Consider the following 26410-nt stretch of genomic DNA (forward strand, 5'->3'; position numbering starts at 1 on the left):
ATCGTTTTTCCACGAGGAGCAGCCATGACCGCGAGGAGCAGCCATGGCCATGGCCATGGTCGCATGGGTTCTGTTGAGTTATTTTATGTTTTATGGAAGACATCAAACATTATTTGGGATCTGTTGAGATCTACTGCTTTTATCACTCCTATACTCAAATATAATACAAAATAATTAATAATTTCTTCATGAAAGAAGCATAAGGTAGCATGGGTTCTGCGGGCATACAAGACAGCAAACATGCGGCCATGATATTTTTTTCATGATAATTTCTTCATGATATATGTTTTTATTAATCTGAAAGTAAAAATTTTAATTCTAGATCAAAAAATTCATGCACAAACTGTGCTCTGATACCACTATTGGATTATTTAACGATCTAGACATGAATAGTTGAACTAGAAATTCAGATTAAAGTTATCATTCACCGTCGAAAACAATGGAAGTCTTCTCCTCTTTCCTTTCGTAGCCAACGATGAGAATTTGGTCTCTTTTCTGTGTACGGTTGAGAGGAGGAACTCCCACTCTTAAATAGATATTTATGATTAACCCTACCCATCATGATTTAATCACAACCGTGGGATTACACTCCGATCGATCCTATTTTTTAGATATTCAAGATAACCGTCCAACTTGATAAACATGAAACTATTTAACCAGACTATGTGGTTAGCATACTGATCCTAACTTGAATCGATGACAACTTTAAATCAAATACAAAAACGAGTAGGTTGGGCCACATGGGTTCGTTGGATTAACCGAACCCAACAGAAATATCTAATGATCTTGCTTCAGAAGGTGCAACATTGAAAAATGAGATTGTACAGCTTTGGTGGTCTAACATGAGACCACAGTGTAAGATGTTGTGTCCTATTAGAATTTCTTCATATGAAAATTTTCATATATAGATGTTAACAAGTTTTAACATGACCAATTTTAGAAAAAGAATTGGCACTTAGAAATTTCTGTCTTTTTGAGGTTTATCTCTTTTTCATCTATAACTTGTTTTCTCTTGTGGGATCCAGTCATGTCAAATGCCAATTCATCCAATCACGCCCAACAGCCTTATGGATTCAATCTGTTGGTCCGTATCTGAACCAACTTCAACTGCACGTATTTATACTGAATCCTCCAGTACAGACGACGCCACTGAGCAATATACCTCTATGTTCTTCGATGCTCGAGCTGATGGGAGAGATTCTGAAGTATTATTGGACAATTTCTCACGTCCACTTAGTGAGAGGTACTTAAAATTGGGAGGAGGAAAAAAATCCTGTAGAGAGCCCTCTATAGAAAATCATACGGGCAGATAGGGATCAACACATCAGGCCTAGTACGAATTTTGACGCACACATTGCTATAAGCTATCATCAGGTCAATTGGTACTATCAATGTGTGCATCAGAAGTCGTGATAGGCCAGACGCCTTCAACCCTATCTCCCAATATGAATTTCTAAAGAGAACCNGGACAGTTTATGAACTTCTGGCAGTTATTCTTCTCCTACTTTTGCTTGAACGGCTCATTCTTTTTGTTACAGTGAGAAGGGGGAAGTTATTTTTAAAAACCACTTCCTTACTATACTTTTTCCAGTTGACCGGTTTGGTGAACTTGGACCTTCTTCAAGAACATTCTTTAGCAATGGTGGGTTTTCATGCTTACAAGTCTTGGATTACATCTACAACTTTTATCAGGTATGTTTAGAGCTAACTCTATGTTATATATACTTATTGACATCTAGAGCTAAACAGGCTGTCTCACTAAATTTTCAATGCATATTACTGTCAAATGGTGGCAGAACCTGGTGCATTTGAGGAAATTCAAAATATAATGAGCATGCGTTTTGGAAAATACACACGAAAGAAAACAATTTTTTAGGTTCATATCTGATTTCTGATATGCATAACTTCAAGGTTGTCAGTGTTCTAAGTCTCGTATGCTGCACCAAAATTTCGAAGTTATGGTAAACATGGAGGGCTATAAATTTATACACTAATTCATCTTCATATACTTTGATCATCTTTCTTAGCAATAAAAACTTCGGACATTGCATCATGATAGTTTTCTCATTCGGCTATTGAACAGGCACTTAGGAACTTGGGTTGATCAAATGTCATCATATATGCTCACTATCCTATACCTCCAAGGTTATGGCGAGGGTCAATGGTTATAATATATAGACTAACAAATGTTTGTAATTTTATCTTTCAAAAGGAAATATACATAATTTTGCCTCTTTTTGTTTGATTTCCAGCAAAACATGGCCGCTGAAGAAATAGATATGGCGATTCACACTGACTCAAGACATGCTGATCGACTTCGGTCACTCTATGCTAGCAAAGAATCGGTCGATCTAGGCTTTGTGTCATTCAAGAGAATTGAATTTCTTGGAAGCAGAAGAAGTTTTGAAGCTTTGAAGCGGGTTAGCGGGGAAAATAATAGTAACTTGTACCAATTACTGATTAGAGCTTGATTTGTCTGTTTCCTTGGTCTCTCTGTATTACGTTGTACCTTCGATGTAAACTTCTGTATAAATAAGGTCAGGATATAGTGTGCATAACAATAGCAAATTATACCAATTACTTGTTAGAGCTTGATTTATTTGTTCCGTAGGGAGATGATCTTTGTTATGTTGTGCGATTGATATGAGCTTCTGTGAATATAATAAGACCACGTTATGGCGTGAATTAAAGTTTTCTTCGTTTTACTTGTATTTCATCCATCAGTTGATAGCATTTTGCAGACCTATAGCCGATCTCAGGTATCATTTGTTCCGTAATGCAATGCGGCACTATGCAGGCTTTAGAGCTAGGACTGATTTCAAATCGTAGCTCTACATATTGAATAATATAGGAAACTTTATTCTTGATCTTTACCTAAAGGCTAGTAAAATAGTAGCGCTAAGGTTATATCTAATCCAATCCGGAGTCCTAAAAAAATTCAGATTTAGTTTTGCGTCTTTTGTTACAAGAATATCAAATTCCTACAGGTTTTTTTGTACAATCCTCATCCCACTTTTGAAGCGGGCTTATCTTGCATCTTGTTAGTCTAAATTGAGAATAAGAACAAAAATTGTCCAAGAAATAATTGCAGTTACAGATGCGATGAGTGAATTGACCGCTTCAGTTGTATAAACAAAATAGCCTCTATGCTGGAGTGAATCACAAAGCCCAGATACTCCAACATTGTCAGTGTTTCTTTCCCTGTTTATTTCTGATTCTGGAACTTCAGAATAAGAAGGTTTTTCTGGGGGTGACGAGATTATTGCATTTGTATGAATGTTCTCGATGTTCTTGGCAATATCTGGAGAAGTGTTGGCATTAAGCCGGTCACATATTTGCTCATAATTTGAAGAAGATAGCCACCTAAGTGTGGCAGCAACCTGAGAGTTGTAGAATGTTTTGCCAACTTTCTCGTATCGCTTGAAGCATTCTGTTTCCAGGAAGGTACTGGATGTCTCGATATTAGGCCTGGAGAGAAATGTCAAATACGATAAATCAATGTAGCGTTTACCAAGAAAAATAGATAAAAAGGGTAAATTTAATAAAACTACCATGTACTAGTAGCCGTTCTGCACAAAAATATCAGAAACTTTTAGATCAGCAGAAAACACCACAAATTATTAACAAAAATAAAATAAAATAAAATAAATCCTTGAATAAAGTCAGTAAAACACAATGGTTTTTCAGACAAAATCGCTAGAATAGTTTATGATATTTTTGTGCAAAAAATTTAAAAGTTCATGGTAGTTTTGTGAAATTTATCCCAGAAAAATAGGCAAAAACAGACGAAGTGAGCATCTGCAAACACTTCGTTGCAGGGTAATAATTGGTGAGAGTTGTTATAGAAAATACAATAATATTGCTAAGCACATCAGACAAGCTTTAATGAAAAAGTTGAATGGCATAGTGATGAGAAAGGTTCAGATGATCATGATCAGACTTTACCATATAGCCATCCTTTAAATGCACATTATCAATATATGCTGGTGAAAAAAATGTAATGTTTTAAGCTGCAGGAGCTTCTTAAAAGTTCAACAAGTAATTGAGATGAAATTGTTCTAAATCACATACTTGTAACTGTGAAAGCTCTTCTAGTACACCCTAGGGAGTAACTTTCAGATTTTTTGCACAAAAATAACCAAAAAACCCTATCACAATATTAAATTAATTTTACTATGAGCTAAAGCTTTCTGCTACATTAACATGAAGTTTTGAAAGATTTCTCTCTTAAGGTGAAACAGAAGGACAATATACTTACAGTTGTTCTCCAAGCCGTTCTTGGGCCTGATTCAGAGCAGTCAACAACCTCTTCTTGCTTGCTTCTCTTAATGTGTCAGATATGATTTTCTTGTCAGAAAGGCCTTTGCTCTGTCATTTCATTTACAAAATTTACCGTTGATATACCCATATTTTACTAGAAAGATCAGCAGCATATGTTGCTGGTAACTAAGTTTCCAAAAGTTTTTAGTAGCTCTCAACCTACTAAAGGAAAACAAACAACTCAACTGACCTTCTTCGGGAGTTGATCTTGATAATAAGCCTCCTCTGCTTGCTGCAAAGCTTCAAATTTCTCATCAAATCCTGCTTTAGATGACAATTTTGATCTAGCCAGACTGTTTATTGCATCTGCTTCATCTGTCTCATAAAGAAACGGTATCACTTCAAAGAACTCAAAAAAACCAAGAGAATAAATGAACGGAAAATATGAGCATTCATATAATGGTTCACCCCAAGGAAAATAGCAATGTTGCGCTGCTAACCAACTGATAGAGGGAATACTTGCACTTCAAGAAATAATCACCATTACAATTCAGGAACTAATTCTAAAATAAGCAAAATGCTATAAGAACATTTTCTATTATATGCATGCAAGTGTTTGCTCACCTAGTCACTTGCCACGGAGGTCTGACAATGACAAATTGATGGGTTGGATCATATGAGGTCCTGGATTAAATGTTGGCTGATGACTTTTGTTTGGAAAAGGTTATGACGCCAGTCAATAAAGATCCAAATAGAATGCATATGCAACATTATAATGACAATTCAAAATGTTTGAATGCATGATAATATTTGGAATCTCTAGTATTTTACATCATTAAATAAGATAACCGAAGTTGTCAACGATGAGTACATGTAACCATGAGGGAAAGTACTCTTCTTCATATTCAACTTTAAGTAACTCAGCTACACCAAATGGAAATTGTTAGGGTCTCGCTCATCGTTCTAAGTAACCAGTGATGCTTTTGTTCCAGCCTTTCCGTAATTAAGAACAAATTCTACATGATCTCCAAAATTCATGTACAGCTAGAAGAAGTAAACAAATTAAGGTCTCTATGGTATATAATTTTCCGATATATAGCTTTGAAGATATCAGGAGAGTTATTATGCTTCACAGACAGTAGTCACAGTACTAAACAGTACAACAAAAGCTTCGTTATTAAAGATTTAAGAATGTCCGGATGAACTCACCTCAACAAATATTTCTATCTCCAAAGTTGAGACATGAAAAAAAAATAACTACTTTGCCAAACTTCAGGATTACAAAGGGAACATTACCATCAGTACTTGATATATCTTCATCGGAATCACTTGCCTCATCGTCTCGATTCCAAAATTCGCAGTCCAAGCCATCGTAAGAGGCAACCGATGCGCTGCAGAAAAGTAACACAGTGCAGAAGTTCATATTAAGATTTCTCTCATATAACATTATTTTTCCTTTTATGCCTATAAAGTTGAGAAGGTCTTTTTTTTCCGTCAGTGGCAGACTGCAGTCTTTTTCTTTTTTTTTCTTTTTTTCCTGTGACTGCTGCATGATGGACCCAAAAGGCCAACAAATATTATACAAAAATAAGATATGATACTAGGAGATCAAAATTGAAAAGGATTTGTCACAAACCAAATTTGAATATATAAAAGAAAATGTTCACATTCAATGACATGAGTTGGAAGAAAAGTAATTATAATTAGTATAGATTAATAATATTCACAATTTTATAAAGCTGCACAAACGCAACATACGCCCTGATGGGGGAAAAAAAATAAAGAACAGGTTAGGAGAGTGTCACCTAGTTTACATTACCAACAAGTAACCTAGTCCCAGAGATTAAACAGTAAACAGTATGAACTTGCATTCAATGTGGGCTAACAAAATCTGCTATTCTGCTTCAACCTTGGAAAATTAGTCCAGATTAGACTTTAGAGGCATAGAACAATACATTGACCATTTTCTTAATCCTACTCAAAGCCAAACTGCCAAAGTACATAAAATTACTTAAAACTTGACTATTTAGTACTTCTTAATTTGTTTTACATTCTGTATTTGGCCAATAAAGAAATTTGCATTTGCATATCGCAACATTTCGACACTGTCAGTGGTGAAAATTACCTTTTAATAAATACTGGAGCAAGTCCATCCTTCTTGTCAAATCTCGGGACTCTATTAAGTTCTTCTAGTCGCGCTGATACCATATTTGGATGCTTGCATGCATCGCATGTTTTTTGACAAAATGATGCAGAAACCTGCTTTGACGACAAAAAACATTCATTTATGAAAAAGTGCATATGATATCAAACTTAGGCCACACAGACAAAAAACTGACTGACCAAGTAAACACAAAATGGATAAGATAAAGTTTTGATACCTGTTCTCCAAAATTTTCAAGTATCTTTTTCCGACGGCAACCAAAGCCTTCACAATAGTCCACCATCTGCATGTACTCTGATGTTAGTTGTCTAAATAGATGCGTAAATTTATTCCTAAAACTGTTTTTCCATACGATTGATGCACCTGTTTGAAGTCTGCTAGAGATTTCTTTGACAAACTATTTGAGGAACTTGAAGATTGTGATTTCTTGCTGACAGCAGTACCCAAAATGAACTCCTACCAAGCAAAATATGCCATCCTATATCTTTAATAAATGTTTGAGATAAATTTTGAACACAGTTAGAGTTACCATTCTTTTTCGGTCATCCAAGCCATAGTAGAGAACACTCCTTGAAGGTAACTGATCACGACCAGCTCTTCCGGACTCTTGATAGAACGCTTCCATTGATTTTGGGATATTAAAATGACATACAATGCGCACATCCTTTCTGTCAATTCCCTACAAGTACAGACAGCATCAAACTAAGGCAGTGGTGAATGGTTAGCAGTAAGCAAATTCTTTCATCAAAAGATAAAGAAACAAATAATGTGAAATTCATCCAAAGCAAGAAAGTTCATACCATCCTGCAGCAGCAACAGTAAGTACCTCATCATTCATGAACTGATCCCAAGTGACCTCACAAAGTAACAAATCAAACCAATCAGCGTGCTTCAGCATCATTCATGAACTGATCCCAAGTGACCTCACAAAGTAACAAATCAAACCAATCAGCGTGCTTCAGCTTGGTAAGCAGATGAGTGATCCCAAGTGACCTCACAAAGTAACAAATCAAACCAATCAGCGTGCTTCAGCTTGGTAAGCAGATGAGCATATAATCTTACATACAAATCACAGCGTCAAATTTATATTAAAGGATTATAAAGAAGTTTCAGGAATGCAAGGAAGATAAGGTAGCAACTTTTAGTCAATTAACTTCTGGGCATGCGGCCTATAGGTTATGTTCCTCTGTCAGATATGGGCTAAGTATACAAATGAAGGGCATTTGACAGCCCTTATGTTTGTCCAAGGACTATGTACTTCATACAGATGGAAGAAAGCAAAGGCTTCAGGAAGCCAGCCTAAGAAGTTTGGGATGGTGCTCTTGTTGTTGTCAGTGTGACAAGATATCAGTGTATCATAAGCTGTAGCTAATTAAATCTTTACGTGCAGAAAGGAATACTGTATTAATCCTTGTGTATGATGGCTTTGTTATTGGCTATGTTGATGAATTAAGATCCTTGGATTTTTTTTTTCTTTCAGCATTTTACCTGTACTGTGCTGTGCATCTATGCCATGAGTTACCAATTTGATGATCTCAATGAAGCTCTGCCATCTCCCTTCCAACAGATGGCCACATTGTTTAAATGAAGAAAACTTAAAAAGGCAAAGTAATCAATTTATTTACACTTCAAAAAATGCAATCTTACAATGATCAGTTAGTAAATATACACTGTCTAAAAGCTAGCATCTTGATTCCTGAGGTTCATTTTTTTTACTGTATCAGCTATGAGCCTATGAATCTGTGATTCTGAGAAAGAAGGCTTGTCACGCCCCAGGCCCGCGAGCCCGTTGGCGCGATATAAGCCATGGGACCCATCGAGTGTAAAACATTGTTTGGCTATATCCACTACCAAAAAATGCTAGCACTTTGTTATACTTGAGCCTTGGGCATATCTATTTAAGCCACTCAAACATCTCACATTCCCGATGTGGGACAAAACTTGGGGGTCTCACAAGGCTAGCTGCCAACTCTTAAAAATGGTACATAATATTGATCTTTTTCTGCAACGTATAGAGATGAAACTGGCATCTCTCTGCTATATAGATAGGATGGAGAAGAAAGCTCCTTTTAGAAAGAAGGCAAGTATTTTGATGTATTGGTACATAAACCAGGAATAGACGACTGGAAGTTCTAAGAAGGAAGAAATGGCTAGCAAGAAAGAAAAGTAAAAATAAACAAAACCAAAGATGTATGGATAATAGTACCCGAATGCCACTGTTGCCACGACAACCTGTATTTTACAAGAAAGCCAATCATCTAGAACTTCACTTCGCATTTTGTTATTCAATCCTGCATGGTAGGCTAGATAAAAGAACAACTACCTAAATGAGAAAAACCATGTGAAGCAAGATAATGAACAATTAATTTGTAGATTTATCTGAACATACCGGCTGAAGAGATACCATTTTTTGACAGATGAACAGATAGGTCATTGCAAGTAGAACGTTCAAGACAGTAAACAATTGAGCATATATTCCCGCTAGATTTGAGAAGACTTGAAAGATCATCATAAACATTTTTCACAAGGTCTTTATACCTAACTGCATTTAGAAAATATAAGCTAAAGCTTTAGTGTCATGAGATAAACCAGCAGACACTAGTAAAAGAATAACTTGATAGGTGGGATGAGTTTTCCTCTTCCCTTTCTCTTTTCCCATGGATCATAGTAAAAGTTGGCTTCAATTTATAAAATACTACGCTTTTTCAAGCAGTTAGAGCTGAAAACTAACAACCTAAACTTAAGCAAGAAATATGAAAGATATATGCATAGAAAGTTTAAGAGGAAATATTGCGGTCAAACAAATAGTTACCTCTTTCATCATATATCTAGATGTAATACACATTATACTTTAAGGAAAAAAAATAGAAGAATGAGGTTTATATCCTCTCCATAGAATGGTATTGTTAAGATTATTAAAAACACCGTAGCATTACCTTCATAAAATATATTAGCACGATTAAATGATGCTCTGAGGATTTTAGGTTGGTGCAGGTTCAATGATTCTATTACATCCTTTTCAACTCTGCATCATAACAAATGGGGGGATTGTAACATCAGTTAATTGATAATAGTGTCAGAAAGAAATTGAGAAACTGTGGTAGTATGAACTAAAAATCTAACATATTAGAGTTAACTTCTTGGGAATCAGCATCTTGCTCTCCATAGTTAGAAGATGAGAAGAATGACGAAGAGGTTAACATCAAGTACGACCAACAGTCGGACTTGCAAATGATATAACTGTAAAATTAGCCAGCACGAAACAGACTACTGGGAAAACAATTGGATGCAATAAAAATCAAAGCCTGAAATGAGGACATGCTATCGTATTATGTCTTATTTATACAAAGAAGAAAAAAATAATACAGACTGCAACACCATACTGGATGAATGAAAATTGGAATAGATGATATGGGAATGTGTTATACGTGTCATAGCTATCAAATATTATTAAGACTATAATGAGATACCTCATCGTTTTTGTGTGCATCACAATGTTATATAGTAAGGAAATCACGTAAATAAAGATGAGCACAACCCAAAAGATAGCACACAAAGAGTTGCATGGGAAGGCCATTATTTAAACAAATTTTATACTTTATTAGCAAAATATTAGTAGTAGCAAGAAGGATATGGTTGGAGGTTCACAAAGAGCACTTCATGTAATTGTAATCTATCTACAGGCAAATTATTTTAAAGAGAAACATAATGACATGGAAATCAAACTGTATAGTATGAACTATCAGAAAAGACGATAGAAGGTCAAGAAGCAGTTATACAAAGTGGCAATCTCAGGCTCTCAGCATTTACTTATGGTGTCTAAGGCTTTAAGCAGATATCTGCAATGAAGCAGGTACCATAAGGAGGATTTCTATACGGTGTTCAGATTGTTATTTGTGCTGTGTATTTATGTTTCAAGATTCACCGTGGAGATACCAGCAGAGAAGGAACTCGCTAAGAAGATGCTTTTGGAAATGTTTGGACTTTGGAGGCATAAAGGAATTGCCTGATAAAGGAATTGCCTGTCAAGTGTACTTCGATGTTCATAGCACATCTTATCTGACCCAGAAAGAATTTTACACTAATAAAGAAAATGAGTGGTGAAGAAATATATAATATATAGAGTGGGTATTGGTTTTGGGCATGCATGAGAGGGCTAGAAGAATTAAACAATCAAAGCAGGGAAAAAAAACTTACAGAAAAGAGGATCTTAAAGAAAAAAGAAGTAATATTTGATTCTTGATTAGAATGATACATGGCATAGTACATTTCTATAGTTCTTCATACATTTTTCTTTCGAATTTCCCAAGTAAAAAACTCATGGACATTGGATAACAGACGGCATGGAACTCACTTGGGAACAGCTGTAGCTGTCAATGCCAGTATCGGCACATTCTGAAGTTGACTCCTCAAAGATGATAGTTTGCGGTAGCTGGGTCTACATTAAAGCAATTGAAGGCAACTTAGGTAAGAGCAAAAACGATGGAAATGATTATGGCATCAAAGCAAAGGTTTCCCAAAATGAATTTTCAATTTTTTAAAACAAACCTGAAATCATGGCCCCATGTTGAAATACAATGTGCCTGAAAAGAGAAGTGCAATTTACATTTGAGACTTAGAAGGCTGACATGAGTTAAAATCAACTTTTGGCCATCTGAAATCTGACATTGACAGTTAAACCTCATCAATGGCAATTAGACTCAGCAAGCCTCTATTGTAAAGCTTTCTTAGTGTAGTCGCGAACCCTTTTGTTGCAACCAACTCAGGTGTGACATACAACAACTTAACAGAAGGTTTTCCAGAGTTGAGGTCTTCATGGATCTGGGAAATAAAATGTAATAGAAACGAAATGTCAACCATAAACCTAACTGAAATTTGGAAGTCAAAACTAAGTATCCAGTGCATCAAGAAATTGGAAAATTGCTTATAAAAGATGTCACACCATAATGATTCCATAATATAACATGACATGACATGATAGACATATTGATTCAAATTTAAAAGAGACCTTGCATAGTCAATAATTTTAGCCTATGTACCATTAGTACCTATGGTATCCAGCTCAACGGTTCAGACCTACTTCAACAGTAAACAGTTAAGTGAAGAGCATGTACCTTCTCTTTGGTGCGAGCAGTTTGAGTTGAAGACAAAAATTCAGCAGAAATCCTTCTTTTCTTCAATGTAGTAACCTGGTTTTCCTATAAACAGACAGATATCATAACTTATATTGCGCTAAAATTAATTCATCAAAAATTTTAGAAAGAACTAAAGAAATTGACATGTTTTACTTACCATTAGTGCTGCCACAGAATCACACAGACAGAAGCAAATTCATTAAAATATATAAGCTAGAAATGATCCTGATTTAGCCAAATTTCGATCAACCCATGAGCTTTCAAATATGGAGAATCAAAAGATGGCATTCACCAATTAAAGGAGAGACCACAAGCACAATTCCCGGCTTTGCCAGTGCAGGAATCTGATAGCACATTGATTTTCCTCCTCCAGTCGGCATGAGACAGAAACAATCCCTTCCTGTAACGAAAAAATTATTACAGATTTTCTGGTCTCAACAAACTAATACTCAAAGCTATACTTCTCAATCTTATATCCCACGAGGCAAATTGTGTGAATATAATAAACGGAGAGCTACTGCAAAGGATAGAGCAGAAATTTGATGACTGTGCACAAATATTTTATATTATAGCATGTAGAGCCACAACAACTTGAATCGAATTGAATCGAAAAATGTGGAGTTCATATTTGTGTTCGTTTAAAATCTTTTAATTTGAATACAAATTCGAACACAAATGTCCTTCAAATATTCGTCAAATACTTATGGAACATTAACTATATTTAATATTTATTTTATACATTCTGCCATTATGAATAAAACTATTTAATTTAGCAGATACATTCATTTGATTAACAAGATACTTTCATTCAGCTAAAGAGTTTAATTTTTTAAATGGGATCGACATTCATAATGGAAATCACACCTTTATAATTATGATGTAAATTGATAATCTGAATATTAGGTTAAACTCAACTTTAGGCTCTTAAGTCTCTCAAAATGTAGCATAGAATCAAAAGATTCAAAACTCAAAAAATATGTCAACAGGGTAAAAACATAACATCATTTGTGTGAAGGCACAAGTTACTCGAGTACAAGTTTTAAAGGGATATTTGATAAGCAAATGAATTGACTACATAAGTGCCGATATTTGATTCATTTAATATTCAAATGCCATAAATTATTCGGTTTCTCTTAAATGGTCTCCAGAATGGAATTTGAACAAACCATTAGACGAATAATAATCAAAGTAGTTAATAATTAGGATAAATTACACTAAATCCCCAAGAACTTTCAGCATTTTGCACCAAATCCCAAATAACTTTCAAATTCACACTAAGCCCCTGATGAGTTTTGCAGAAAACCCCTGATGTTTTTCTGGTAAATTATACTAAACCCGCAATATCCTTCAGCATGCATTCAGACTATAAGATAAAAACAACCTGATAGAACCGTTTGAATGGCTTCCAACTGCTTTCCTCTAAACTTTGAATGACCAAAATGCTGCTCTAAAAGCTTCTCGAGCTCTTCCTGTCCGTACATTTGCCTCTCGGAACTACTCAAAATTTTCACTGGAAGGAGAGATTTCTTCATCCTAAACTGCATTACCCAAATTAATGCATTAACTAATACGCATACATGATTGAGTCCTCAAAGTAATGCATTAGAGATAAAGCTTAATGCAGAATCTCAAACCACAAGAAGTGCAAATTTTTAGACTTTCATTCCTAAAAATACCCAACACCAAAAGATCTCAGCCCTAAATTACATAAAATCAATCAAAAACTACACAATTATTTACATAAATTGTTTTCGAATCAAGTGCTTACATATAATTCCAATAATTTCCAAAGTAATGCATTAGGGATAAGCTTTAACCAAATCTCTAACAAGAAAAGTACAAACCTTAGAATTCATTATTATATCAAAATTTCCAGCAACAGAAGAATCTCAGCCCTAAATCACATAAAATCAAGCAAAAACTACACGATTCTTTCACAAGGCGTTTGCTAATCAAGTGCTTACGTCTAATTCCAACAATCTACACACTTGACGATCTTAATTTTATCGGGAAAATGCAACGCAGTTTCTCGACTTGCAGATTGAGCCTAAAAACTCGAACTTTATCACAGACATCAACTAAAACAAACAAATACAAATAAAGATCAGGGGCATTATCGAAAATACCTGCAGTTTTGGGGGGGGAAGAGAGAGGAGGGAGAGAAGAGGACACAGAGGGGAGCTACGAGATATATTGCGCACGGGAAAACGGGAATGGAGGTGATGGGTAGTTTAGTCATTTGACATATTTCTACTTGAGGGCCGGGTCCGTTCTAGCATGGTTCTATGGCCTGGACAGGACAACCTGAACTCAAACCCGGACCCATCATCTAACGGTTAATGGTACGCCAGTTTTGCTCCAAACCCGATTTTATCCTTCCCTCGTGGACGCCGCTACAAATGTAAAATTTAATAAGTATATCTGTACTTGCAAGCAGATAATAATAATAATAATAAAGAAGATGGATAATGCTTAATGTACTCCAAATCATATATTATTTTAGGGAAAAATGTTTTAAGGCCCCAAAATATTAAATGGGATGTGACTAGCCCCCCCCCCCCTTTTTTTTTGGTGTCAAAGCCCCAAATACAAGAAACACTTGTGTTTCAGCCCCTTTTTACTTTTCCAAGATAACACAGTGAGCCATTAATTAGGAACACCTAAAATACCCTCAACTCCTTCCCCTTCCTCTCAAGACCTTTCTGGCTTCTCTCCCTCTCGTCTCTTCTCACGCTCAAACCTCCGTGAAATTGGGCGGAGGCGACAACGAGAAGAAGCCGCCACCGTCGGTGAACGTGTGCGGACGAGGGAGGAAAATTTGCTTCGATGGCGCTCTGGATCCCATCCTCCTCCATAATCACTGATACCTCCTGCCGCCTCGGAGGTGACCTGACCGCGGCCACCGACACCGAAGCCGATCTACTCTTCCTCAACCTCCTCTAAAACCGAAGGTATCACCTAATAAGCTCCCTCTATTTCTCCCTCTAAAACCATTTTCTTCATCCTCCGAGCATTCTGGGATTTTCAAAAAAAAAAAAAACATTGGCGACTAAGAAAGCCTAATCCCCGAGGCAGGAAATGGAAGCACGTGGCGTCGACTTCCGCCCTCGCACACTTGAAGACATCTTCAGGGATTACAAGGGCCGATGGACTGCCCTTGTCAAAGCTCTCACCATTGGTAAATTTTTTATGGATTCGATTCGTTACATTTTCTTTTTCTGATTTTGGGAATTTTTTTTTACTTCTCAGAGATTTCTAATAAAGATGTGTGCTTTGTTTTTGTTTCCTTGAGCAGAGGATGAAAAGTTCTATTGTCTCTGTCGTCCTGGTGAGTTTGAATCTGTCACGGTTGGGTTTGTATCGTTTTAATTTTGAAATTGAAACTTCCCCTTTCTTCCTTTAAGAGAATTTCACTTCTATATTTGCCGGGTTACTTGATAAAAATCGAGATATCTAAGAGAAGAAGGAAGAAAATCAAGGGTCGAAATTTGATTGTACGATTGATATTTTTGGGTGAGTTGTAAATTCTTGATGACTTGTAACTTGGGTGAGCACTCTTGAAAAGTTGAAGGGGGCTCTCGTTGGGGGCACGATTTGATAAGATGATAATTCTTGCGACATTTGAAGGAGAAAATGAGGTTGATTGGTATTAGAAGTTAGATAGAGGGATCAAATATTTGTAGGGTGTTTCGCTATTAGTTCGCCAAATCTTCATATTCTGAAATTTGTTCCCCAAATCTTTATATTATGAAACTAGTTTCAGAAATCCTTTTACATGATATTCATATTCCGTCATCTCTCTTGTCACGCATGTTTGATCGTATGTTAAAGCCGTCCCTTGCGAGCAACAGTCTGAAATGTTAATATTTCACAAATTTGATCTTTTTCATTTTATCCGGCATCATATATCTAACTAGTTTGTTACTTTATATCATGCAGTTTTGATTGTGGAATTTTTCCCCCCTTATATGTGAAGGCTATAACCGATTGGGGTGAATACGAATCAAGTAACTACTCCTGATGCTTAATCTGATGTCATTTGTGGGAGGCTAGCAGCTGAACTTCTAATAGAAGGATGACAACAGAAGAATCAAGCAGAGACATTTGATAAGGATGAGAAAAAGTTGTTCTAAAAATTGATTGATTGAACCAAAACTTGTGTGCATATCTGTATTGTGTATATTTAGTTTAGTTGTGTAAACAATCGATGTGGATGACAAACAATGTAGCAAGTTTGACCTTTATTGTTCTTATTGTATTTTCTGATGTGGATGACAAATAATGTAAACAGTAACATAACTTTCATAATAATTTGTTAACTTTCTTCGTAACATGTTAACTTTTATCATAATATGTTAACCTTCACTATTACATGTTAACTTTCACCATAATATGTTAACTTTCTTCGTAACAGTAGGGTGTAAATTTGATTTCCCGAAAACAGGGAGTTTCGTTTGTATTGACAAGAAAGCTTATTACAAACTAATAATCAAATGTTTACAACAGAAGCAGAGGGAATGCCCTCTTTGTTTTGTGTGGGGTCTTTAGGTGGCTATAGGACGCTTCGCTCGATGCTTGTGTCGAGTCTGCTTCCCTTGGACCGTTCGATCGAAGTTGCTGGAGAGCTTCAGTACACAGTAGAAGCTCGAGTCGATGGAGTTCGGGTCTGCTTAGTTCGCCGGCGATCGGAGCTCAAAACCAGGCAGTGGTGCTGTAACGCAAGGATTATACGAACAGCTTGGTCTCAACTGCTTTTCTCCAAGTTTTTCGACCTCTCTCAAAGTTTGATGGAAGAGGCTTTTAAATGGAAGAAGGACAGCTTGACTGCTCCTTGAATTATGGGATATGACCATACATTGTTCGGAGATGTCTTGTTGCCCATTCGTACCACCAGTGGTCATTCGAAGAGCTGCGCTCTGCATCACGTTACGTAGGAGTGAGAAATCCCCTCCTCGTATATGTGACAACGGCTGTTAGATGCTTGCGTGGATCTGACCAACCAACGAGTGCCGGTAGGCTGCTTTGGCACCTGTCTGCTCACTTGTACTGTGGGCGGCTATTCGGCGTGCCTGGAGTACCGTGTCTTCTCTCTTCAGGCCAAGAGAGGTGAGAAAGCAAGTCCCTGGCACTCAAGTGGGTTTGGTCAGTTCGCCGAATGCTGGCGGATCTGTCTCCTGACTCAAACAGCCGAGGTGAGTTGCATTTATGAATGCTCAGGTCGACTCGACACCTGTCCAGTCCTTCGTACTGTGCGTACTGTGAGCGGACGCTTGACGGTCTTAGAGTACTGTGCCCTCTCCCTTTGGGTCGAGAGAGATGGGAAGGCCCATCTCAGCGCGTGGGGTAGCGGGTACCCAGCTATACTGGCGGCCTTGAGGTTTGCAGGCGGATTCGACTTCGGACTCGGGCAGGCGAGTTGCGTGAAAGGCGAATTTCCGCTATTTCAATTGATCTCAACTCGTGCAGGCGAGCCGATCGTTAGGCGAACCTAGAATCGAGTACATTTGACATCTACGCGGTTTAGGCCCGTGCTAGAGAACTGAGCGTGCGAGTTCTTCTCGCAGGCGAATTTCCTGTAAGCCCATAGAGGTATTTTTTACCGTCTACAAGACCCCCTTCAAAGTTTTCAGAACTAAACCGGCTCGCGTGTGGTCTGGAATACTTTGAACGAAGAAATTTTTGGCGAAGCAAGCGCATTTGATTTCTTTTAGGATTTTTAGCAAACCCTCAGCTATCAACGGGTTTGATGTGCTTTTACCGATTACCGTTTGAATCGGGCTAGCCATACTATTCCCCTTAGTATGATGAGTTGCTGAACAGTTTCTCTTAGGCTTAATGCTAAGATTTCTGCTCTAACCCTTAGCCGTCTGAGGCGTGGGTTTAATCGTTTAAGCGAGGTCATTCTATTGGCTTCGTTTGTAATTTTACCTTTAAGGGCGAATGAATCGTCAAGGTGAAATTAGTCTTTGGGAGCCAAATTTCGTGCGACTCGTGGGGTCAGGCCAAGTATTCGTAGCGAACCCCTCCTTTTTGGGGCGGGACCAAATCTGATAGGAGATGAGCCACGTGTCTGCCGATAGGGCTTCGTGCTTCCCAGCTAAGGCGACGCGGTCTTGTCGAGTCGTGGTGATCGTGACTTGACAACATGATGTCAACTTCGTGTGTTTCGCCCCCACGACGCATCGTGGCCGTGGTTTTCAAACCAGGCCGTTAGATCAAGTCGTGGGTTTTGGTTCGGGTTTCGGGCTTTGATCGGCCCGTTCCCCTTTCCAATGGCTCTTTCGCAAATGTAGAACGAGTTGTGAAGGACAATCTGGGCCGTCGATTTCGATCGTGGCCACGTCCCTTGAACGTGAGTGTCTTGCTTTGCAAGTGCCATAAGGGCCACGCAAGCCCTTTCGCCTTTAAATAGGTTTCGTCCTTCTCCTCTTTTTAAAAGTTACTGTGTATGAAAACCTCCCAAAAGAGAAAGAATTCCCGCTTCGTTTCAATGGCGCCGAAATCCAAGAGGTGCAAAGTGAGGGGAAAGGGTCCCGGACGCTACTCCGACCGCCTGGCCGCCGGTGTGACCGCCAATGTGCCTGAGGCGCGCTCGGGTAAGTTGAAAAAGTTTGCTTTAATGTTCTCGTGTTGGTCACTGCTGTCGTGCCAGGAAGATGAGTGCTGCTCATTTTGCCTTGGTGGGTTAGGCAGTCCCCGCGATTTTGGTAAAACTGCCCCTTTTCAGGCGGATTTTATCTTCATCCGCATTGGTCGATTCTAGCCTTTATAGGCGAGATTAGTCTTTATCAGGCGAAGGTGAACTCGTTTTCTGACAGGCGAGTTTGACTTTCGTCTAGTAAAGGCGAACGTGGCTTATGCAAACGGGTCTCGTCATGTCGGGCGAATTTCGCTCCTTGACAGGCGGATCTGCATCTGCCTCCTGATTTTTCCTGACTTTGTTTTGCAGCGACCTTTTCCAACCAAGCCCTCCCAAAGGGCATGGCCACTGGCTTCGCCGGAGGTGCAGGTAATCTAGCGCCTCCCCGATTTCCTTCCTTGGGTCCGGTGCCCGTGTTCTCCGCCGATAAGCCGGTTGGCTCGACAAGGAGAGTCGTCGATGGACACCACTTAACGATGCGTGAGTTGACCACTGACGCGGTGTTGACAGACGAGGACATGGCGGAGCTGCCGAAGCCTCAGTTTTTGTTTGGCGATTCTGTCACTGATCCTTCCGCTCTGCTGCTCAAGGAGAGCCGATGGTTACGCATAGTGGAGGGGACTCACTATTACCTTCCCGACATGCCGAGGGGGTTCTCGATCGTCGGGCTACGGTCTTTCGCAGTCCCTCGAGTGATGAACTGGGACTTGACCCCCACTCAGGACGGGGTCACCTGTGGTGTCTTTACAGGCTCCACGACGGGATATGGGGTGGAGGGCTCATGTAAGCGCGTGATGGGTCTGCGCCCTGTCCTACTGTCCAATGAGCCGCCTGCAGGGGAGTCGACGGCGGTAGTGGAGACCTTCTGTCACCGCTTCTTTCGAGCAGGTGGGAGTTTTCCCCCAAAGGACTTCAGAGCCCCGGGATGGGTATATTCTGCGCCGGGCAGCGATACTTGGTGGTCCAAGATCACCGACTGCATCCTGGCTGAGAATTCTGACCTCAGGAATTCAGAGCTGTATGTAGCCATTCAAGCCACTCGACATGGTTTGAGGATTAACGCCTCTCAGTTCCACAGCATCCCGGAACTGTACTGTGCGGAAAGCGGCACCTTCTTCACTCCCAACGGTGAACTTGGTATGTCCCCTCACGAGATGTATGACGTGTCAGGGCTGCCTCTGGGGGACTTTCCTTACGAGGAGTACATCCCAGACCAAGATGAGATCGGCCAGCTTTCCGACTGTTCCCCCTTGGTAGTAGAAACTCTGTGGGAGTTGCTCTGCCATTATCACATCTGCCTCAGCACCTTAGGGGCTAGGGATCACAAGGGGAAGAAGAAGAGGACTCCGGGAATCAGTCACAAGAATTGGGCTGACTATCTGTTCCCTAGGAACGATGTCAAAGGGAATCCTGCTCTTCCTCTAGGCAGGTGTGACCAGGCTGAAGTGGAAAGGAGGATGGCTGAAGAGGAAGCCACTATAGCTCTCGATCATGACGAGGGCGGGTTCAAGTCTGGAACGGTCTTCCATTCGTTTCACCACCAGGCCATGTCCCCTATTTCTGGGAAGGCTCTGTTCGCGGGGTACCTCATGTTGTGGCTGAAGAGGTGTGTGGTCCCCACTCATTCCTTCGAGGCGCTCCCGGTGGAGGTGGTGTATCTTGCGGTTTGCTTAGCCCACGGGAAGTCCTATTCTTTGGTGTCAGCGACGATAGCGTGTATCCATCGAGGACTCCGCACGCTGACGGCCCAGTTCTGCCGTGTGTCGACTGTCGACGAAGGGGAAGGGGAAGTCATCAGGACCCCTAATCCCAGAGTGGGACTGCCGTACACTTACTTGATGGCGTGGTTTTTTTACCACTGTGAGTGTTTGATGAGCGCTCCCGCGACTCTTCAAGGAGACAGGTTCATTCCGTTCCTTGAGCATTTGGAGAGGTGCTCTTGGAAGTGTAAAGACATTCCCGATGCACGTAAGACGCTCTCCCACTTTGTCCACTACAATTTTCGTCGCTTCTTCCCCTACTTCAGCGGAGGAAGGTACGACGAGTCTTTTAGGGACGTGCCGACGGCGGACCACCACACAGCTCTCTCTCGTGGTGCTTTTCAATGGTTGGTGAATATTCGGCCGGGGTATCACATTTTACGCACAGGTTTTGTGTGCTATCTCGAGCCGTATATCCCCTGCGGGTTTGCCCGTCAGTTCGGGTACGACCAATTGTACGTGGGCAATGCCAATCCCCGCCTACACTTCGAAGGAGGACTGGTGGATGGAGCTCGGGGATGGTTCTGGACCCATGCTGGTGGCACCCAGGCTCGTTTTGAGTTACCCACGAAGGATCGTGATTTGCACCACACGCTCCTATATTGCCGGTGGTATCGGGGCGCCAGCGCTAATCCTGCTGGTTTCTGGTTTCAGAGCTCATGTCTGGCGGAACGCGATCGTCCTCTCAGAGGGTCTCTCCGTTCTTCAAGGCGAAGGGGCCATCAAACTGCTAGGGAGCTGTTCTCAGAGGATCCAGTGGAGGACCCTGAGAGTTTTGACGCCGGTTTAGACGAATCTGAGGCTCCCGAGGTTCGAGTTCCTTCTCTTGGTCCTTCGTTGGATGCCCCTGGTGAACCAAGAGAATCTGAACGCCCAAGACCGGTCCAGAGTCCAAGAGTTGGACAGATGGGGAAGCCTCTTCTGTCTCCGAGTAGCTCGCTTCTCTCTAAACGTCAGCGAGAGACCGCAGCCAAAAGTTCTCGAGCGGAGGCGGCCAAGAAAGCCCGTCGCGATGAGACAGTCGAGACCGCCCGAGCGGCAGAAGGTCAGGATAATGTTCCCTAGGTAAGCATCCCCGGAGTGGCGACGTCTGGGTCTGGAGCTGTGTTGCCCGCCTCTTCTGCTGCATCGGGGGTAGTTCCGGCAACTTCGAAGGACGCCCCTCCGCAATCTGGCGTGGGGCCACAGACGGGAGTTCTAGCGGCTTCTGTGTCCGCATCAGGAGGTAATCTTTGCAACAGTACTCTTGATCGCAACGTTGATCTCGCACCTTTCGACACTTGTATTGGGCCTATGCATGTGCGGTTAAGAAAGTGATCTCCATTCCTTCTGACGAAGAGGAGGAGGCTGGAGATGAAGAGGGGCGCATAGGCTCAGGTAAGCATAGGTTTTAACATTACTCATTCTTCCGTACCCAACTGTCAATAGGTTCCCTTTCGAGGGGCCTCTGTTAACCCTCTTCGTGCATTCGTAGCTGATCCTGCCCATGAAGTTGTTTGCAAAGAGGATCCTCCCTCTTGGACGAGTCGCTCGTCTGGGGAGATGGGCGAATCTGAGGAGGATGACGACGTCTCAGTTCATGAGACGTTATCCAGTGAGGAAGAGGTGTTGGCTCGTGAGGATGCGCCCGGCCAAATAGAGAGATCTCCTGCTCCTGCGGAAGCATCGGCTGGGGATCGTCCATCAGCGCGAGAGTCTCAAGTGACCACTTCCTTGTCGGCGGCGACCGTTGATGCTGTGACCGCTGCTCCGAGGGCGTCATTGGTCCCACCGGCTCTGGCAACGCCAATCCCTACTTCTACGATCATGACGACAGGTACTTCAACTGTGATTTCATCTGCGGTGGAGGAGGTTGCCCTCTCTCCCTTGGAGCGCGAGCGAAAAAGGAGTGCGGCACGATCTGTGGCTGATTTCCAAGACACTCTAGCCGGCTACATCAAGCTCGCTTTGGAGGAGAATTGTCCTTTCGAGAGTTTCGAAGAGGATATCGACTATATCGTGTGCTTCTTAATCAAGAGGCTTGGCCACACTGCGGCGAAGCCCTACTTCCAGCGTAAGGAGGAAGTGAAAGAAGCTATTCAGCGGTTGCTTGCCCTTCGCGCGAAGAGTTCCACTCTTGTGGATCTTGCATCCGGCGAAGTCTGAGTAGCAGTGGAAGAACGCGATCGCCGTCTGAACGAGACCATGTCGCTGGAGGCGATATTGTCAGCAGAGTTGGAGCAGGCCAAGGCTGAGGATGAACGAATGGCCTTCTAGCAACAGAAGGCTGATAACCGCGTTTCTCGCTTGTCTTCGGAGGTAGAGAATCTGAAGCAGGTTATAGCTAAGGCACAGGCCTCATTGGCCATTCAAGAGAAGGCTCGTGAACAGGCGGTCAAGGAGTTGGAAAGCATTGAATCTCGCCGGCAACTGACGGCTAATTCCGTCGAGGAAAAGGATCGAGCCCATAGGGAGGTCAAAGAGACCGTCCGAGACTTGGCTTCACGCACTGAGGACGATCTTCACCAAGAAATCCTGCGGAGATTAGAGCTTCGTCACGCTGGGGAGATTCGTGAGGCGGAACTACGGTTGAAAGCCTTGTAATTTGCCCCTTTTGTCTTTGATTGCCAGTTGTACTAGGATTTCTTTCTATGAATGAAATTATCCTTTTGTTTTTGGTCTATTGTCACTTTTGTGTGTGCTCCATTCTTGTAATCATGCATTAGTCTGAATTTGGCCGTAAAAGAACCTCAACTGTAGAGGAATTCTTGCCAGTGAGTTTCTGTTGCAAGTTTACCTCGTCTGCAGGCGAATTTTGTCCGCAGGCGGATTTGCAGGGGTCTTAACGACGAATCTGGTTCTGACCGGGTTCCGCTTTTAGTGGGCCACATGCCAATCCACGTGTACGCCGGTTAAGGAGACATGGGCTAGTCGTTTTGCATTGAATGCGGCGTAGTGGGGCTCTTCATCTCTCGCGCCCAGTTCGGGCCGTTGTTGAAGATCTTGTCCAGGAACCGTCGGATCCTAGCCGTCCAGGTAAGATCTGATTTGTTCGGCCTTACTCCCCAACTGTTTCAGCCTTGAACGGTCCCATCGAGCAGTGAGTAACCGCCTAGGATTTTTAGGGTATTTAACGTCCTTACCCTCTGTTAAGAGGATCTTCATCTCCTTTCATCATCTTCCCCCAGAGCAAACCCAAATTCTCCCTTCCGCATACCCCTGATGGCACCGAAGGTGAAGAGGGTCACTTCTAAGAAAAGAAAAGAACCGTCTTCTTCAGGCGTTGCTGAGGCCGCCGCGGCCGAAGGTATCTTTTTGCCTTGGCCTTCGCGTGGGTTGAGTAGGTATTCTTCCTCTGACTCTTCTCCGTGTTTTTGTTGTGCTTTACAGGTCGAGAGGAGGCGCCGATTGCCGAGGAGCACGCGGCCGAGCCTATTATGATTTCAGACGACGAATCTGAGGGTCCTGCGACCTCCGCCGCCTCAGGTTCTGCTCCCCAGCCGAGAGCCGAACCTTGCCTCGAAATTCCGCCCATTACGGCGCTCGCTCTGGGCCAAGAGCCTGTTCCCTCCGAGTCCTTGCCCTGGCAGGCGCGCGTCGAAGAGTTTGAGAGCGCCGTGAGGCAGGTGATTTCCCTTGTCGACCTGGGCATGGGCAGCTTCGACAGCTTCAGGCAGTCTCTTCTTGATCGCGTGGTTGATTTGCGGCGATCGAGCGAAAATCGGCTTGCTACTCGTTGTATGCATGAACTCCGTCTCTTGGAGTCACGCATGATAGGGTTAGAGACCTTGCTACGGGAAGATCCAGAAGCCGACATGGAGTCTTGCCTGGCTCATATCAGGTGTCAGGAAGCTTGGGAACAGGAGGTCCGTTCCAAGGAAATAACGGATTTGGAGTCTACCACCAACTTCTGGGTGGGCCAACAACATTTACTGGATGAGCAAATTATCGACCTCAATCGCGCTGTAGCTCGCCTGAGGGCCGAACTGGGACAGGCGGAGGCAAACTTGAAGGGGCTCCAGTCTGACGTCGCGAAGGTCAGTAAGAACGCTGAGGCGGAAACTCGACCTCTCCTAGTCTTGCGCCAGGCAGACGCTGCCGCCAGGTCAAGCTCTGAAGCTCGGGTTCGGAAGGCTGCTGAAGACAAGGCTCGGGAAGACCACGCGAGAAAGGTGGTGGCGGCCAAAGAAGAGCTCTCTACTTTCAGCGTGTTCGACTGATGCCTCGATCTTATGATTGTATTAAGACATTTTGCTTATGACTCGTTTGTTTATGAAATCATAACTTTGTTCAAATGTATTGTCTTAAAAACTGGGTGCGTGTTTTGCTTCTTTTTGAACGTAATATTATGACTTTCGCAGTTGCAAAAAGACCATAACTTTGTTCAAATGTACTGTCTAGAAGCATCCAATGAGGTTTGTGTTTGCTCATTGTGTCCTCGCCCTTCAGTGTTTTGCTCTGTAATGGTCGGCAATCTCATGCCACAGGCGAAGTTTCCTTTGTGATGATGAGTTCACCTTAAGGGCTAAACTCTATCCCGATGAGTTCACGTTGTTGGCAAAACTAGGGCGACGGCGAGTTCCCTAAGATGGCGAAGCTCGGCTCCTGACGAGTTCACATTGCTGGCGAAACTCAATTGATCGACGAGTTCGTCTGCGAGACTCGATCACGGCGAGTTTTGCTTGGGGGCTGAACTCAACTGCTGGCGAGTTTATGCTGCAGGCGAAACCCATATGGTGGTGAGTTTGAGTCGAGAACCAAACTCAATTGATGGTGAATTTGAGCTGTAGGCGAAACCCGTGTGATAGCGAGTTTACACTACAGTCGGAACTTGGATGGTGGTGAGTTTGTCTAACAGTCAGAAATCCAACTGTGGGCGAAGTTCGTGCCACGCGTCCGTCAGCGGGTCCGAGTGCTTGCCAGCTAAGACTCTGCGGGCGCATTAATGCTCATTAATGGTGAAGTGACCGAACGCTTTGCCTCTCGTGCCTAATCCGATCGGTCGGTTTGGGGTCTCGAGAGGAATGGCCTTTATTGGCGTTGAGTTCGAAGCATCGCAGGACATATGGACCACTCGATCGCTTGGGGTAACAAATCTCAGCCGTTGAGTTCTTTTCGAACATATATCAGTACTCGCCTCTCTTCAGCAGAGTTCTTACTGCTTCGAGAAAAATCCGCGAGGAGAAAACCGCCGCAGTAACTTCCTCTGCTCTATGGCCTCTTCTTGCCGATCATCAGCGATTCTGAGGGCGTCGGCTCTTCTGCCCCGTCGTCGACGTCGGCAATCATGATCGGCCTCTCTGGCGGTTCAGGTCATTGGTTCTTTGTTTCCGGACCCCGCTGTCACCCCGCGTTCGTGCCCCTCAGAGGTTGGTGGATTTGGTGCAGGGATCGCTCTCGGTTCAGGCGTGGGCCGACGGGAGATATTCGATGCGCCTTTCTCTCGTGGAAGGGGTTTAGGAGCGGTCCGTCTAGTCGGTGATGCCCGTCACACGGCGATGCAAGCGGAACTGAGCGACGGTGGGGGTGGATGTACCGCCTCGAGGAAATGGCCCTATGACATCCCCTCCGACGTGTGCCCCGGCCCTTCTTACGCCTCTCTGCTTGAGCGCGCGGAAGAGCGCGGCGAAGCTATCGGTGGAAGAGGCCGAGGCTCAAACGTCTGCGAAGGACCCAAGGGTATGGACCGGATGGACGCTTACCTGGACTGGGCTTTCTTCGAGGACGCTGGCTCTCTTCGCGGCAAGGCAAGGCTGCGGGAGCGTGAGTGTGAGGCAAGGAGACTCGGTGAGGCCGCCGGAGCGGTGGAGAGGGAGCTCCAACTTCTTCGCCAAGAGGAAGAAGACAGCGAGGTGGACTTAGCCAGGCGGCAGCAGGAGCAAAAGGAGAAGGCGAGGATCCGACGTGCGGCGGATCGTGCGGCGGTCAAGGCTAAGATTGGTTCTTTTAGCCTGCTGAAATTCCTGTAATGCTCATGCTGTTTGAGTCCTCTCTCTTTTTTTTTTGGTTTAACTTAGTTGGTGCCTCGGGCATCACAACTTGAAAACCTATGCATGTAAACTCTGGCCCGTAATGGCCTTTATCTTGTTTTGCTTGTTCTTGCTTTGCATGCACAGTTTTCTCTTTCTTTGTCTGCGCTGTTTGGCATTTGGGTTGAACTTGGCGAGCCTCTGACCATTCTGTTTTGGACTTAGTCGTTTTAGGCTCTTGTTCTGTTCTCTGTTGCTCACAACGTGGGATCGGGTTAACTCCGATCTTCGCGTTGCAGCTCAAATGGGATTGAGAGAGCAACACTTGGCTTGCAGCAAAGAACAATCGTTCGCTCCTGCGGCTAACTGAAGAACCCAACTGTGATTCGCCGCCCGGCGAGCTGTTGCCTGGGGAACCGACAGACAGGTCGTTTGTCGAACCGCCTTCGACAATTGTCGTTGTTTGGGAATGTGACAATTGATTGTGGTAGGAGCCATCGTGT

General features: G+C 42.6%; 2 protein-coding genes across 5 annotated transcripts in view; one reads left to right on the forward strand and one right to left on the reverse strand.

The window, feature by feature from the left end:
• The window catches only part of LOC109822485, a 22424-nt gene extending 19805 nt beyond the window's left edge, over nt 1–2619 (forward strand). For 3 of the 4 annotated variants that reach the window (XM_020388684.1, XM_020388686.1, XM_020388685.1), the window contains 3 exons: nt 1026–1243; nt 1539–1692; nt 2253–2619. In XM_020388684.1, the coding sequence (XP_020244273.1) occupies nt 1026–1243; nt 1539–1692; nt 2253–2471 (591 nt within the window). In that variant the 3' untranslated portion in view covers nt 2472–2619. Of the gene's footprint in view, nt 1–1025; nt 1244–1538; nt 1693–2083; nt 2146–2252 lie in introns of all 4 variants that reach the window. The other variant, XM_020388687.1, reaches the window with a different exon arrangement.
• Nucleotides 3042–13425, reverse strand: LOC109821653 (ATP-dependent DNA helicase Q-like 3). The gene is made up of 21 exons (XM_020387824.1): nt 13404–13425; nt 12941–13097; nt 11852–11959; nt 11717–11724; nt 11539–11622; nt 11105–11245; nt 10973–11007; nt 10779–10862; nt 9361–9449; nt 8814–8966; nt 8631–8727; nt 7225–7228; nt 6954–7103; nt 6788–6880; nt 6642–6707; nt 6386–6519; nt 5557–5651; nt 4511–4635; nt 4259–4368; nt 3552–3569; nt 3042–3468 (listed from the first exon to the last, which is right to left on the reverse strand). The coding sequence occupies exons 1-21, from the start codon at nt 13413–13415 to the stop codon at nt 3042–3044; spliced, it is 2190 nt and encodes a 729-aa protein (XP_020243413.1). The 5' UTR covers nt 13416–13425.

This window comes from Asparagus officinalis, chromosome 8 (genome assembly GCF_001876935.1).
Source record: "Asparagus officinalis chromosome 8, Aspof.V1, whole genome shotgun sequence".
NCBI lineage: Eukaryota > Viridiplantae > Streptophyta > Magnoliopsida > Asparagales > Asparagaceae > Asparagus > Asparagus officinalis.

Bases quoted from the DNA above. Each gene is read 5' to 3' on its own strand.
- LOC109821653 (XM_020387824.1), bottom strand. The intron at 9,450-10,778 runs GTGAGTTCCATG...GTTATGATGCAG, and splicing joins ACAGCTACAGCTGTTCCCAA to AGTTGAAAAGGATGTAATAG. The intron at 8,728-8,813 runs GTATGTTCAGAT...TCTTTTATCTAG, and splicing joins AAATGGTATCTCTTCAGCCG to CCTACCATGCAGGATTGAAT.